This window comes from Prionailurus bengalensis, chromosome C1, assembly GCF_016509475.1.
Source record: "Prionailurus bengalensis isolate Pbe53 chromosome C1, Fcat_Pben_1.1_paternal_pri, whole genome shotgun sequence".
Classification (NCBI taxonomy): Eukaryota; Metazoa; Chordata; class Mammalia; order Carnivora; family Felidae; genus Prionailurus; species Prionailurus bengalensis.
The window spans coordinates 50,943,449-50,958,665 of NC_057345.1; the positions used below are offsets into that span (position 1 = coordinate 50,943,449).

At 38.7% G+C, this 15,217-nt stretch overlaps 1 protein-coding gene across 1 annotated transcript in view; it reads left to right on the forward strand.

Annotated features, from left to right (window-relative positions):
* The window catches only part of PATJ (PATJ crumbs cell polarity complex component), a 368,834-nt gene that overhangs the window by 239,865 nt on the left and 113,752 nt on the right, over positions 1-15,217 (forward strand). The window contains 1 exon segment of the mRNA XM_043575139.1: positions 3,706-3,797. Coding sequence (XP_043431074.1) covers positions 3,706-3,797 — 92 coding nt within the window.

Genomic DNA, 15,217 nt, shown 5'->3' on the forward strand with positions numbered 1-15,217 from the left:
TTGGAAGCTGTATGTGCCTTTCATTTAAGTAGTGAAATTGTTGTATATTAAATAAGATCCAAGAAAACACAAAAGAGCCCTTCCTGTCTTAGAACTCACAGGCTACTGGGCGCCTGGGTGGCGCAGTCGGTTAAGCGTCCGACTTCAGCCAGGTCACGATCTCGCGGTCCGTGAGTTCGAGCCCCGCATCAGGCTCTGGGCTGATGGCTCAGAGCCTGGAGCCTGTTTCCGATTCTGTGTCTCCCTCTCTCTCTGCCCCTCCCCCGTTCATGCTCTGTCTCTCTCTGTCCCAAAAATAAATAAAAAACGTTGAAAAAAAAACATTAAAAAAAAAAAAAACTCACAGGCTACTAACGTATTTCTGAAGTCAGAAGAGAGACTTTGTCTTAGACTTTTAAAGCCAGAGATCTGCATTTTCCTTTTTGACATAATCCTGTTAAATCAGGTTTCACTCTGTGTTGAGTTTCTTATTCTGTTCCTGGTCTTGCACTGCAGAACCGAGTTTCTCCAGAGGCCTCCAAACACTGGCAGGAGCAGCTACCATAACAGTAAATGGCACAGTTGTTGGCACTGGAAAAAACATCCACAGCAAGCAAGCTGTTCCGCCTTTCTACAGCCAGAGCCTCTGAATATTCACAAACAGCACCATGAAGACATAACTGTAGATTTACTCTTAGATAAATTAAAATTAATGACCTGCTTTCTTCATTTGGGCTGTAATTTTCCCCTCTTAGAATAACAGTACCATACATTTTATCCTATCAAAATGGAAGATCACAGCTAAAAAGCAGGCATCTCCATAAAGATGAAACAGCTCAATTTTCTGTATGTTCAAGCTTTTGCTAATAAAAAAGACTTTAAAAAGATAAAAAAAATCCCTTTGACAACTGGAGCCCACCTCAGAGAAAGCATAGTAGCAGTTGATTAATGAAAGAGCCATTTGCATTCAGGGCTCTGCAATTTTGGATGTCTCGCCGAGCACCGCTGTGTGCAGGCTACGCGTGGCAGGCTGGCAAACACCAAGCGGAGGACATGGTTCCTGCCCTCAACAAGTTGAGCCCAGTTCAGTAAATGCCAGGTGCCTGCACTGATGCTTACCACCTGACAAGGATTGGCTTGACCGTGTCAGGTGAGGCGTAAGGGCGACAAGAGAACATTTTTAAATGTAGTGCCACAGGATTCAAAGACAGGAAGATTTGATAGGTCTGCTTTCTGAAATCAGAGGCCAGACACGGTGGGGAAGACATTCACAAATAATTACCTGAATGCCAGACTTTGAGTGATGCGTATTCCACATGTCCTCTCATTTTTGAGTTGTGATTTAAAAGATCCTTATTTGTTGTTCATTGTAAATGGAAGAGATTGAGAAATACGGTTTGCAAAAAAAAGCGATCATGGCAGACATACTATTTTGTAACCAGGCTAGTACAGTTGGACATTTCCTATGTCATTATTCTTTTTCACATGACTCTATCATTACATGACTTAACCATTTTTTCCCCCTTATAATGAGTTAGGTAGTACAATGTAAATATAAGAAAAATAAAACTATGAAAACATTAGGAGAAAACCTATAATTTAAACGGTGGGCGCTTCAATACACACACATACACACATACACACACACATACACACACATATATACATATACATTTTTTTAAAACAGCAAAATTGAGAGGAAGGTACAGAGATTTCCCATATGTCCCTTTTATTTTATTTTATTTTATTTTATTTTATTTTATTTTTTTAATTTTTTTTAACATTTATTTATTTTTGAGACAGAGAGAGACAAAGCATGGACGGGGGAGGGTCAGAGAGAGGGAGACACAGAATCTGAAACAGGCTCCAGGCTCTGAGCTCTCAGCCCAGAGCCCAACGCGGGGCTCGAACTCAAGGACCGCGAGATCATGACCTGGGCCGAAGTCGGCCGCTTAACCGACTGAGCCACCCAGGCGCCCCTCATATGTCCCTTTTAGACTACCAACATCCCTCTCCAGAGTGGTACATGTGTTATTGTTGATGTACCTGCATTGACACATCACCATCTCCCAGTCCATAGTTTACATTGGGGTTCACTCTTGGTGGTGTACATTCTGTAGGATTGGACAAATGTATAATGGTATGTGTCCATCATTATAGTATCATACAGAGGATGGACACATTTTTAAATACGTTATTAAAAAAGATAAAAACCTTAACAGAAAAGATGAGTAATTTTGAACACCTCCAAAATAATTTTTGGTATTAAGATTATTATAAATGAAGTTGGTTAAGCGTCCAGCTCTTGATTTCAGCTCAGGTCATGATCTCACAGTTCATGCGCTGATAACGCAGAGCCTGCTTGGGGTTCTCCCCCCCCCCCCTCTGCCCCTCCCCTCTCACTTGCATGTGTGCTCTCTCAAATAAGTAAACATTAAAAAAAGATGATTATAAATAAAATTTAAAGGCATTATCTCATGTAATTTCCACAACAGTTTTATGAAGCAGGTGCTTAAATTCCTTTTAAAGAAGAGGAAACTGAGGCACAGAGAAATAGTGTGGAGATCAGTGGGTTTCTGGGAGGTTATCTTGGTGAAGAATAAAAGCTGATAGAATGGGGGACATAGTGAGAAGGTAGTTTCAGTTTAGTCTCTGCAACAGACTTTGATGTACATCCCCATGTTACCACTTCAAGATGATGGATGAGCTTCATTTCAGACAGCTCCCTCCTCTGTTCATTTCCATACACTTTCTCATTATAACTGCTATGACAAAAACCTTTTCCAGGTATGTCTTCGAACACAAAATTTCAGAGACCTCAAGGACAGACCAATGCTAATTACAAAAAACTGAAATCCCTATTTTCTATTCCTTATATAGTATATTGTACTGTCTCTTAAATAGACAGTTTCAAGGCCTCCGTTAAATTGGGACAGTATAGATCATTAACTAGTTATTAAAGAGACAAGAGGAGAAAAGCCAAAACTGTGTGAGCTATTATTAATTGGATGAAATAAAAGATTGATTACGACTATCATCATAGTTTATCACTGGAAAAATCTGGAGTAAAAAAATTTAGAATGTCAATGTTTTTAGAGCATATTTAGACGAACTCAATCAAGTTGAAATTCCACCATATCTTGGATAAGAGCAGATGGCTCATTGATTGTGTATAGTAAAATATTTCCATGCAATTGATCTAAAATTTGATTTAAAATGGGGAAAGAATATTTACCTCCTCTGGAGTAACAAAATTTATGCTATGTAATAACCTTGACACATTTACAGAATCGTGTTTAATGGGCCCTCCAGAGGTCTGGTGAATACCACAGTTTAGTCTGTTTTCTACATTTTTTAGAAATCTGGAAAGGCTGTAGGAAATATATCTGTCATAAAGTTTTTACATTTAGCTCAACTACTGCTCTCTTGAAGTTTAGCACAAGGTTCAAGGACTATATGCTCTTTATTAACTGCATTCAAAACTGAATTTAAGAGATTTTAATAGCTATTTGGAATTAGTATTTTAATCCATACTACAAACAATATTAAGATTTTTTAGCATTAAAGAGCCCTACATGGATCCACTTAAAAATGAATGGACTTCATTGTTTAATTCCAAGTATATACACATATATTTGTATAAACGTATAAATATATACATGTATATTTTTATACAAACCAAACATATTGCATTTTTACAAGTGCATTTTATTTTTTCCCCATTAGATAAACAATCAGATCCTGTATGGAAGAAGCCACCAAAATGCATCTGCCATTATTAAGACTGCCCCATCAAAAGTCAAGCTGGTTTTCATCAGGTAAGATACGCACACACACGCATACATCTGGTTTTCTAAAATTAGTATCTCTTAAAACATCTAAGATTTCTTCTGGAGGTGTTATTATTTTCTAAGACTATGTTTTATCTTTGGTTTGTCTAACAAAATCACCATATCCTAAAAATAGATTTTCCTTTTTTAACTGTCACTTTAAGGAACATTTGGATTGTTTCAATTATGAGGCTTTCTTGTTATTTACATTTCATATGATAGAACTGGTAGTTGAGGCTAGTATTTGTATTTTGGTTTTTAAATTTTCTTCCTTTCCTGGAGCTGGTTATCCTCTCTATAAATATAATAGAGTCTTCTAACTTCCCTTCCTCCTGTCACCATCATGTGGTACATTTGCTGACCCATTAATGTCTTCATCAAAGAATACGCAGGAAAACAGAACCCAGAAACATTTTAGGAGCTTCATATTAAGAGTGCTGGTGTGGGGTGCCTGGGTAGCTCTCAGTTAAGCCTCCAACTCTTGATATTGACTCAGGTCATAATCTCACATTTTATGAGATCGAGTCCTACATCAGGCTCTGTGCTGACAGCATGGAGCCTGCTTGGGGCGTTCTCTCTCTCTCTCTCTCTCTCTCTCTCTCTCTCTGCCCCACCCACACTCATGCTCTCACTGTCTCTCTTTTTGAACTTAAACAATGCATATATCAAATGCTGGTGAGAAATCCCGAGGGGAGCAGATGTGAATTCTGGTGTCTAGAGTCATGTGGTGTGTTTGGGGTTCCACGTTTTCCCATACCCTGCGTACTACCTGACTGAGTCCTTTTGGCATAAGTAAGTCAGAATTGGGAATTCTCGTTGGTGGTATTTACTATTGCCTCATCAGCAATGGAATGTTTGATTCCTTTTATTGGATCAAAATGACTGATAAATCAGAATTATTACTCAGTGATGCAGCTAACCCTGTATGTTAACTGACACTCTGTTTCTTTTCCTTCTGGGCCTCAGGTATCCTCTATAAAATGGGAATAATAAAGCACCTACCTCATTCACTGTGACATGCCAAAAATCTGAAATGTTGAACACTTTCTCGCATAAAGACTGAAAGAGTGTTAAATGGCATTCTATGACATTGATGATCATTATTCCTCTTCCTACTGTTACTAGTTATTTGTCAGGAAGAGCTATGCATTCCTAGGGACCACTGGGATTAAGGGGTAGTTTCGTTCCCAGATATGGACACTAATGTAGGTGATTGAAATATTCCTTCCCATGCCATCACTTCAGCCTCACAGGGTGTTATTGCTGTTTTGCTCCTGAAGAGATCACACATTGGTACCCTTTTCTCCCACTCAGCAGCACTTCTGGGTTTCCAGGTTTTAGTCTTGCTTCTGAAGGGCAAATCCTTTCTCCTTCTCTTCTGTCTTTGTGTGTTATGCCAGCCTTCCTCTGGCTCACTCACCTTGAAGTCTTATGTGAGGTACCAGTCTCCTTTTTGGGTTTTTCTGCCCTTCCTGTTGCCAGAGGTTACAAAATTGGAGTTAGAGGCTGAAAACATGAACAGGCCTGAGGAAAGGTCAGCCGCTCAGAGATGAAGGTGTCCATCGACAGACATCCACGTAGGCTTGACCACTTTGCGGAGAGTCATGCAAGGATGCCACAAGCAGGCACACACAGCCCTCACGGGTGTCTGCGCTTAGTGCTCAGCACATGTTGACCAACCACTGCAACTATTATGGTTATTAACATCGCCGTCACCTCTTCACCGTCTGTGGGGCTTTTATCACCCATTCTGGGTCATCCCACTTTAAAGAGAGCAAAAAGATAATTGAATAGGATCCAAAGGAAACCATCTAATGCAATTAAGTAGTTGGGAAATAGAATCCTCCTCTTTCAAAAAAGAAAGGTTACATGATTTGAAATTGTTTAGAGGATAGAAGAGAAAGCTGAGGAGAATTTTAATCATAGTAATAAAGCCCCGGTAATTTAGTGTGTGATGATTTCAATTTTGATTGTTCAGAGGAGATCAGAATCAAAGAAATGATTTGTTCAGTGAATTAATGGTGTAAGCATGATTGAGGATGTCACGGAATACTTATTTACTGGAAGGGATTTTAAGCAATTTGGAAGTATCAATGTAGATTCAAAACATGCAATCTAATTATGAACGTTTCTTAAATTACAGTGCCTAGCACATTGTCGACATTCGAAAAGCTTTATTGAATAAATTTCCTTGCAGCTGCCTCTAAGCAATTCCAGGTTACTTATTCTCCAAAGGTAACAATCATAGTAAGTTAGTTTGGCTGATTTTGTGAATTTAAAGATAACAGAAAAAAAGATACATATAGATCAATTTATTATTTTACAAAATAATTTCTTTCTCATACTTAAGTCCCTCTCTTCAGTACTTTCCCAAATAATCTAAGTTGGGGCAAGTGTCTCTATCTTTCTGAATAGAGAGAAAAAAGATGTAGGCGTGATTCTGAATAATCTATTGTCCTATCCACTTTGAGACTGTAAAGGAAAATTAGTTTAAATTGAATCAAGACAGATGTATGCACTGCTGACAACCTTTTGTTTGAGTCAATAGATATGTATTTGATAATTTGTGTGCCAACATTTTATTAATTAATGCTGCCATTTCCATAAGAGAAGGAACTATTCATCTAACAGAGAGGTCTTACCTAAAGTGACGAATTCTTTCCTAAAGCAAGCGTGAATGATAAGTATAAGTGATAAAAAGAGGAATCGCTGATTCACCTGGTCTGGGCTTGAAACCCAGCTCTAGAATACCCCAAGTATATGAGTTTGGTCAGTTTCCTGATCTGCAGTATGTAGATAATATAGCTGGCTTATAGATTTTTCTAATGTCTTAATATACATAAATTGCCTGGCAATATGGGCTCAGCAATGTTTGTTGCTATGGTGATGAAGATGATGATGGTGGCAGAAAAAGGGGAGGAAGTAAGAAAAAAAGAAGGGATAAAGGAAGAGGAGGAAAAGATTAACCACTCCTTCATATATATTTTGTATCATTCCAGAATCTGGAATATTTATTTCGAGTGAAGCATATTCACAATTTAAGAATTTTAATTAACATCATAATGATAAAACACTTAGAAGAGATAGCTATATAACTATATATATATATAGCTATCATTATATAAAACTTTTTTTGGTGGGGGGGGGACAATGTGTGCACGAGTGGAAGAGAGGAACGGAGGGAGGGTGGGAGAGAGATTCTTAAGCAGGCTCCATGCTCAATGTGGAACCCAACATGGGGCTTGTTCCCACAACCCTGGGATCATGTCCTGAGCCAAAATCAATAGTAGGACACCCAACCAACTAAGCTACCCAGGCACCCCTATATAAAACCATTTCTGATAAAGGTTAGGATAAGAGACAAGGACACAACCTGCCTAAAACATCTCTTTTAGTCCTGTGTCTGCTGATGCTTCTCCCCTTATTCTCCCTTTTTTATTTTATTTTTTTAAGTAGCTCGACACCTAGTGGGACTTGAACTCACAGCCCTGACATCAAGAGCATTAAGAGTTGCATGCTCCACTAACTGAGCCAGGCAGGCACTCCTCCTCCTCCTTTGAAATGATGACCTGATATTCTAACAGGGAGAAGAGTACCATTTAATGAAAGAATGTATAAAGAGAAATCTAATTAATGTGAATTAATCCCCATGTCAATAAAATATAATAGATTTTACTGAGGTGAATAATATCAGATAGTGTCAGAATATAAAACACTTAAAGAAATAAAAAAATATACGTTATTGCTCATCCACTGCATATGTCACCAGTGGGGGTATAATGGTGGACTGGTGTCCTATTTAAATATGGTAACCTGTGCATTTTAGATGCTGCTCAACCTATCCTCTCTCCTTCAGGCTGATTATCTAGTTCATCACTCAATTAGATACATTTTTCTTTTTTTAACATTTATTTATTATTGAGAGACAGAGACAGAGGATGAACATGGGAGGGGCAGAGAGAAGGGGAGACACAGAATCCGAAGCAGGCTCCAGGCTCTGAGCTGTCAGCACAGAGCCCGACGCGGGGCTCGAACCCACAAACCGCAAGATCATGACCTGAGCAGAAGTCGGACACTTAACTGACTGAGCCACCCAGGCACCCCACATTTTTCAACCTCTGCCTATAGGTTACCTCCTTTAGACTATTGGTACGAGAACCCTTGTTGTGCCTATTTGGGAACCAAATCTTAAAGCAGTTAAATACTGATTTGCTATCAATTCAGGAAGTTAGCACTTAAAGCACCTCAGCACAACAGGTGCAATTATACTTTTAAGCTGCCTAACTTATGCTATATAATGTTACTTTAAAAACTGATGCTTATAAATTGTATTTCTTTATAGGTAGTGCTTCTATTTGGTAATATTGCCTTCCTTAGTTTAAATTATTGATTCTCTGTGCATTTCCATTATAGAGAAATTTTTGGCTTGTATGCCTCAGCAACTTTTTTCCAAATTTATTGACAATTGAGATAAAAATGGGAACTAGCCACAGATTTCAGAGTATGATTAGCAGTAATCACAGAAAGCTGTTAAAATATGCTGCAGGCAACATTTTAATTAACTAGGGCCTTTAGTCTATAGTGATACACATTTGTGTGATCACGTCCTTGTTGTATTCTTTTAACACTTGTATTTATTCATATACTAATTGACCTTTAATTCACAAGAGGCCTGTGAGTCATTAGTGACATTAGCAAGTTGCTGCTGCTATGTATACATGACTTACATAATCACTCTTCCCTCCCTTTTTCCCCCCAAATTAGATTTTGGACAATCTGGTAATCATGTACTTGTGCCTATGACGCACAGGGACTCTGGTATACAAAATTATTCCACAATGGATAGTCCAGATGCATTTTACAATCTCGAATTCTTACTATGTACCACACATTTCAGTTCTGTGGGTTTTCCTATTTGACATTATCCCCTCTACACAAGCACTATAACTTAAGTACAGGAGGAGAGCTATATTAATACAAGAAAGAATGAATTGCTGTATTTGGCAGTGCAGGGATCCGAGGAGATTAATGATCTTGCCTGGAGCTCTTGTCATACCTTCCCCCACTACTGAAAATTAAATGTCATGTATAACAACTCACTCTCCATTACTTAATTACATGTGGAAAATGTGTACTGTTATAAAAACTCCTGGGGCTAGGGGAGGCCAAGTGAAACTGAACCCCATGGAAAGATTTAGTGCTGGCTGTCAAGCCCTACTGACTCAGAGTGGACTCACCGTGGGAGCTACCATACAGTATCGATTGAGCATATGTCTTGTTTTTGTCACTAAAAATATAGGGTGGCCCGTTATCCTCTGGCCATATCCCGAAAAGATGATATTGACTTGAAATTAATGTGAATGTCACAGTCATCTGTGGGAGAAGTCCATCTGAAGAAGTGAATTAAATGCCTGTTTTTAAAATCCTTGCTATGCTCTTTGTATCTAAATAAGAAGGAAAAAAGATCGTGGGAATGAGCATGAATTTAACTTTCATAAAGAACTATTCATGCATTTATTCAACAAGTATTTGCAGGGTACCTACTTGTGCTGGGGCTGCAGAGTCCATGATACAAAGACTACAATCTCTACCTTAAAGGAGGAGGCAGAGAATAAGCAGCGTGATACCTCATCCAGTGATAAAGGTACTGGGTACTTTATGTATAGGAAACACAGTTAACCTAAACTTTGGAGCCTTTGGGAGAGTATTACAGAGAAAGATGCTGAAGCTCAGACCTGAAGTATAAGTAAGCAAAGCTATAGTGTGTCCAGAAACCCAAAGGTTTCTGAGATTGGATATTATACCCAATGTACCTGACCATTTACTTCTACGAGAAAAGCAGTCGTTGAAAGTATCATTGGATGAGCTGTGTACATCAGCTGCTTTGAAATCTGTGAGGAAGCATACTTCCAACTCTCATGGACCATTAAAGAATGTAATGCCCCTTTTCAAGTACACAATAAAATATCATCCATGAGATATGTAACAAGATTTGAGGAAGAGGCCTGTCATTAGCATTGAGTTCTTTCTAGGACTTGCAGGAGGAAGGAAGATAGAGACACTCTTCAGTTTCAAAGCTCTTCTGTGTTTAGTTGGACCATATGGTAGACCCATGTGAGTCTTTCAAGTGCTCTGCAATGCGGACTCTTTCTTAATTTCTTTGATACTTGTTTATTGTACTCTCCATATTAAAGAGTAATTTTAATTATTTATTACTTTTATTTTGTAAGTAGAATTTATAAGCCTTTTAGTTCAAGAACAAGGTGGAATTGGAGTGTTTTGTGTTTTGATCTTTTGTCAAGACATTGGATGTTATGCATCCAAATAAGAAGCGTTGTTCCCTTTGACCTACTATGGTAACCTTGGGAAGTTGTACACTTAATTCAGTTACGATTCCATTGGGTGGATTCCAGTTCTGGAATCATCTTGAAAGCCTATGGCATATTCTTTTGAATATCCACAGAAGCCATAAGTTTTCCTTTTTTTTGGAGGTAATTGTAGCTAGTCAATCTGAAGTGTCCCAAAATTTTGCCATTTTGGGGCCATTCGTGAATCAGGTGAATTCAGTATATTAGATAAAGTGTTGCTATCAAACTTTCTTGCATGACTTATAAAGTATCTTTGAAAATCATTTTTATTTCAGGGTGCCTGGGCGGCTCAGTCAGTTAAGCATCTGACTTCGGCTCAGGTCATGATCTAACAGCTTGTGAGTTCAAGCCCCGCGTCGGGCTCTGGGCTGACAGCTCAGAGCCTGGAGCCTGATTCGGATTCTGTGTCTCCCTCTCGCTGCCCCTCCCCACTCATACTTTGTCTCTGTCAAGAATAAACAATAAAACATTTAAAAAAAAGAAAAAAGTGGGAGGGGGGATGGGCTAAATGGGTAAGGGGCATTAAGGAATCTACTCCTGAAATCATTGTTGCACTATATGCTAACTAATTTGGATGTAGATTTCAAAAATAAAATTAAAATATATACATATATATATGTATTATATATATGTATTATATATAATGTATTATATATGTATATGTATACATATTATATATGTATATGTATACATATGTATATGTATTATATATATGTATTATATATATATAAATAAAAAAGAAAAAAATCATTTTTATTTCATTATTTTATTTCAAGAAATTGGTAATTTCTTCTTTTCTTTGCTACTCCCCATCCTTAACCTGGTACCAGCTTGGGAAAATTATGACTATATTTGTTTGATTTCGTTTAGCACTCAAATACCTAATTGTGCCTGGTTTTCTAATCATGTTTGGGAAGTTTCTCTTTCCTTTTTTTTTGGCTGGTCAGTACTTCTCCTTTCCTTGTAGAATATCTGTTTCCTTAGATAGACTTTCTTTTTGAAACACGCACACCCACACAATACATATACTATGGTGGAACAGTAAAAACAGTACAGCTAGATGCCTCTCTTCCTCTATGTAAGCTGAAGGGGCCCTGTCTTTCACTTCTGAGATGTGGCCCAGGGTTGGTCATGTGACCTAAACTTAGGCAATATGATACCTTTGCTTAGACTAGGAAGCACTCACATTACGTGAGTGATTTTATATAAATGGTGTTTATTCATGAAACCACAGGGCCTTAATAGGAGGTTCCTGCTATGACATCATTCTGTTTTCCTGCTTCCTTGTCCTCTGGAGGCCTCTTAGTTCCTGTATGTTCCAAATCTAATCATGTAGCCTGCTTGTGTTTTGTGAGATCCCTGTATCCCTTTAATAAATTCCCTTTGCTTTAGTTGGTCCAAATTCATTTCTCTTGCTTCTTGCCAAAGAATCCTAATGAATGAGAAGGGTAATAAAAGTGAGCTATCTGAACAAATCATGAGCAGCCGGAGTGAGATGGTTTCTTCTGCACATTTTCTGGTCACCCACAGGCTTTTATCCTTGGTTCTGACAAATTTTTATCCTTCAGACTTCTTCAGCAAATCACAAGACCTCTGAGCAGGTCTCCACTGCGTATCTCCAGTATGACGTATTTCCATTGCCAAACCATTCACTGGCTCTTGAAATGAGATTGGATTGCCATGATTATCTCAGAGGAATTAGGCAGGATTTATCCTGCGTTTTTACCTGCGGTGGAAGAAGTCACTTTTCCCCAGCACATGGCCTTTTAGTGAGGGCTGGATATCTGAACACCATTAAGGCTTTGCCAGCCAGGATAAAGAGACAAATGGCTGAGGGTATCTACTACGTTATCCTTCAGAAAGAACCTCTCTGAGAAACATATTAGGCTAAATCATCCCATCCATCCAGTCCTAAGCTCTCTACATCAACCCTCCCACCAACCTGCACTGCCAGATATTTTATGAGCTACCTTTTCCTCTGCACAACTGGCAACAGTTATTTAGAACTTGCCTGGGGCCACGTTTGTGAAATGTGGGTCTGGATGCTGAGTTACTCCCAGCAGCCCTCATTACTGACATTGTTTGGAATGCCAAGTAAATAAAGTTCATAATTCTACTGTCATTGGTCATTTATTTCAGATTCAGCATATTGCTATTTGGGAGGTTTCTTACAATTGGAAATTGTAAACTATTCAGTCTGTTCATAGAGTTTGAAACCTCTCTTGGAACCTTTACAGAAAGGAGTTTTGCTCCCACTGAAATATAATGATGTGCTTTGTTTTATATGTTACTTCTGGTTCATTTATATTGAGCTTTCCTAGCCAAATGTTAATTCAGTGCCGTGTCCCAATTAATAAAGCAAATGTAGAGTTTATTTTTCCTGTCCTCAAGTGTCTCCCATCACTATATTTAGTACAATCAGAAAATAACATTTAGGCCTGTTTAGCTGTGTTCCTGTATCACTCATTTATTCAACTCTGTGTGTGTATTTAAACACTGGGCTAGGCACTAGATGGCAGTTGTAATCATTTTAGAATAGATTTTAAAAAATGAAATCTGCCTACTCAGCTATCCTGGCTGAAATCAGGTACAAAACTTCTGTTTTTCATATAGTGCTGTTTTGTTGGTATAAAATAAGATCCTACGGGTTTAGTGAAAGTGAATTTCCAAGTGGCAGAACCACAGCAGTCTGGAGACGATGATTTTGTTTTTAATGTTTTTTATTTATTTTTGAGAGACAGAGGGAGACAGAACACAAACAGAGGAGGGACAGAGAGAGAGGGAGACACAGAATCTGAAGCAGGCTCCAGGTTCTGAGCCATCAGTCAGCACAAAGCCCGACGTGGGGCTTGAATTCACGAACTGTGAGATCATGACCTGACCTGAACTCGGACGCTCAACCGACTGAGCCACCCAGGCACCCCGACAATAATGATTATTAAGTGACATTCTAAGTAATTCAAATATATTCTCTGCACACTTTGTTGTTCTTGTGTCTTGCTTAATTGTTTTAAATTGTAGTAAGATATGTATGACATAAAGTCCACCATCTTAACCATTTTTAAGCGTACAGTTCAATGGCAATGAGTACATTACACTGCTGTGCAGCTGTCACCACTACCTATCTGCAGAACTCTTTATATCTTGTAAAACTAAAAATCTGTACCTGGTAAAAAGTAACTCCCCATTCTCCCTCCCCTACCCCGCAGCCTCTGGCAACTACCATTCTACTTTCTGCTTCTGTATTTAAATACACTAGGTAGGGGTGCCTAGTGGTGGCCCAGTCGGTTAAGCATCCGACTTTGGCTCAGGTCATGATCTCACAGTTGACGAATTAGAGCCCTGCATTGGGCTCTGTGCTGACAGCTCAGAGCCTGGAACTTGTTTTGGGCTCCGTGTCTCCCTCTCTTTCTGTCCCTATCCCCCCACCTTGTGTGCACGCGCTCTCTCTCAAAAATAAATAAACATTAAAAAAATTTTTAAAAATAAAGAATAAACTACAAGGGCCCAAAATAGGCGCAAAAAAAAAAGGTACAAGGCAGCATGTTCCATCTCAACATGTATTTCCATGATTACCAAGTACTTGGTTCAAGTACCGGCTCAACTTTAAAGAAGGAAAGTACAAGCCAGAGGATTTAGGAACAGTTCTAATTATGGTCACGGAAGAATATTGAGGGAATTACACTCTGCTGTATTTTTTACCATGCTACATGCGCTATCAAACACGATGAGTATTTTAAAGCATTTTATAGTCATTATATCTGTACAAAGACTAGGTAATGAAGACATGACGCTCAGAACTTAAGTACAAAAAGTTGATAGAGTGAGCAAACTCAGAAACTTTCATACTTCTTGCCCTAAGGAAAATTATGAAATAGCTTTAAGAGTAAATTGTGACCTAGTAGAACTTTTCCCTAAGGTGAGTCTAGGACTATTGGCTTGGGTATGTAAGAGAAGACATATGTGGCTCTGGGGCAGGTTGTTAAAATGGGAAACACTGTAGTGTAGTAGCTAAAAGAGTGGGTTTTGAGGCCAGACTGCCAGGTTTCAACCTTGGCTGTACTATTCATTTGCTTTGTGAGTTTGGTCAGGTTGCTTACCCTCTGTGTTAAATGAAGAAAATCATTGTAATTACCACATAGGGCTGTTAATGCAAGTTAAATGAGTTAATCCATGAAAGACATTTAGAACAGTGATATATGGGTATGTTTCTGGTGACCATATTTTCCAAATCAAAGAATTGTGCTGTGTACTAGTTTTCTCTTACTGTGTAGCAAATTACCGCCAATTTAATAGCTTAAAACAACACCTATTTATTAGCTCACAGTTCTGTAGATCAGATGTCTGGCACAGCATGGCTGTGTATCACAAGGCAGAAATCAAAGTGTTGTCCGTTCTAAGTTCTTGTCTGAAATCTTGGAAAAAATTCAACTTCCAAGTTCATCCGAGTTGATGTCTTGTATGCCCTTGCTGGTTCTCAAATGAGGACTACTCTCAGCTCCTAGAGACCATTCATATTCTTTACCACATGGCCTCCCCCATCCTCAAACCGGCAATGGCATTTCTTTTTTTTTTTTTTTTAGGTTTTATTTATTTATTTTGGGAGAGACAAAGATACCACGAGTGGGAAAGTGACAGAGAGAGAGAGAGAGGGAGACAGAGAATCCCAAGCAGACTCCACATTCTTAGCGTGGAGCCAGATGCAGGGCTTGACCCCATGAAACTGAGACCATGACCTGAGCCAAAACCAAGAGTCCAATGCTTAACTTAACCTACTGAGCCACCCAGGCATCCTCCAGCAATGATATTTCTAATCTCTGACTTCCTGTCTCTAACCTCCAAGCATTCTTTAGGATTCCTGTGAAATAACTACTAATTTAGGAGATCAGGGCATTGGAGCTCTGGGGAGTGACATCTCCAGATTTAAAGGGCCGGTATGATTGGGTCAGGCTCCACTTGATCATCTTTCTTTTTTTTTTTTTTTTTTTATCTTTCTTTGTATTCTAGTCAGCTGTGCTATTTAATATTACTTAATCATGG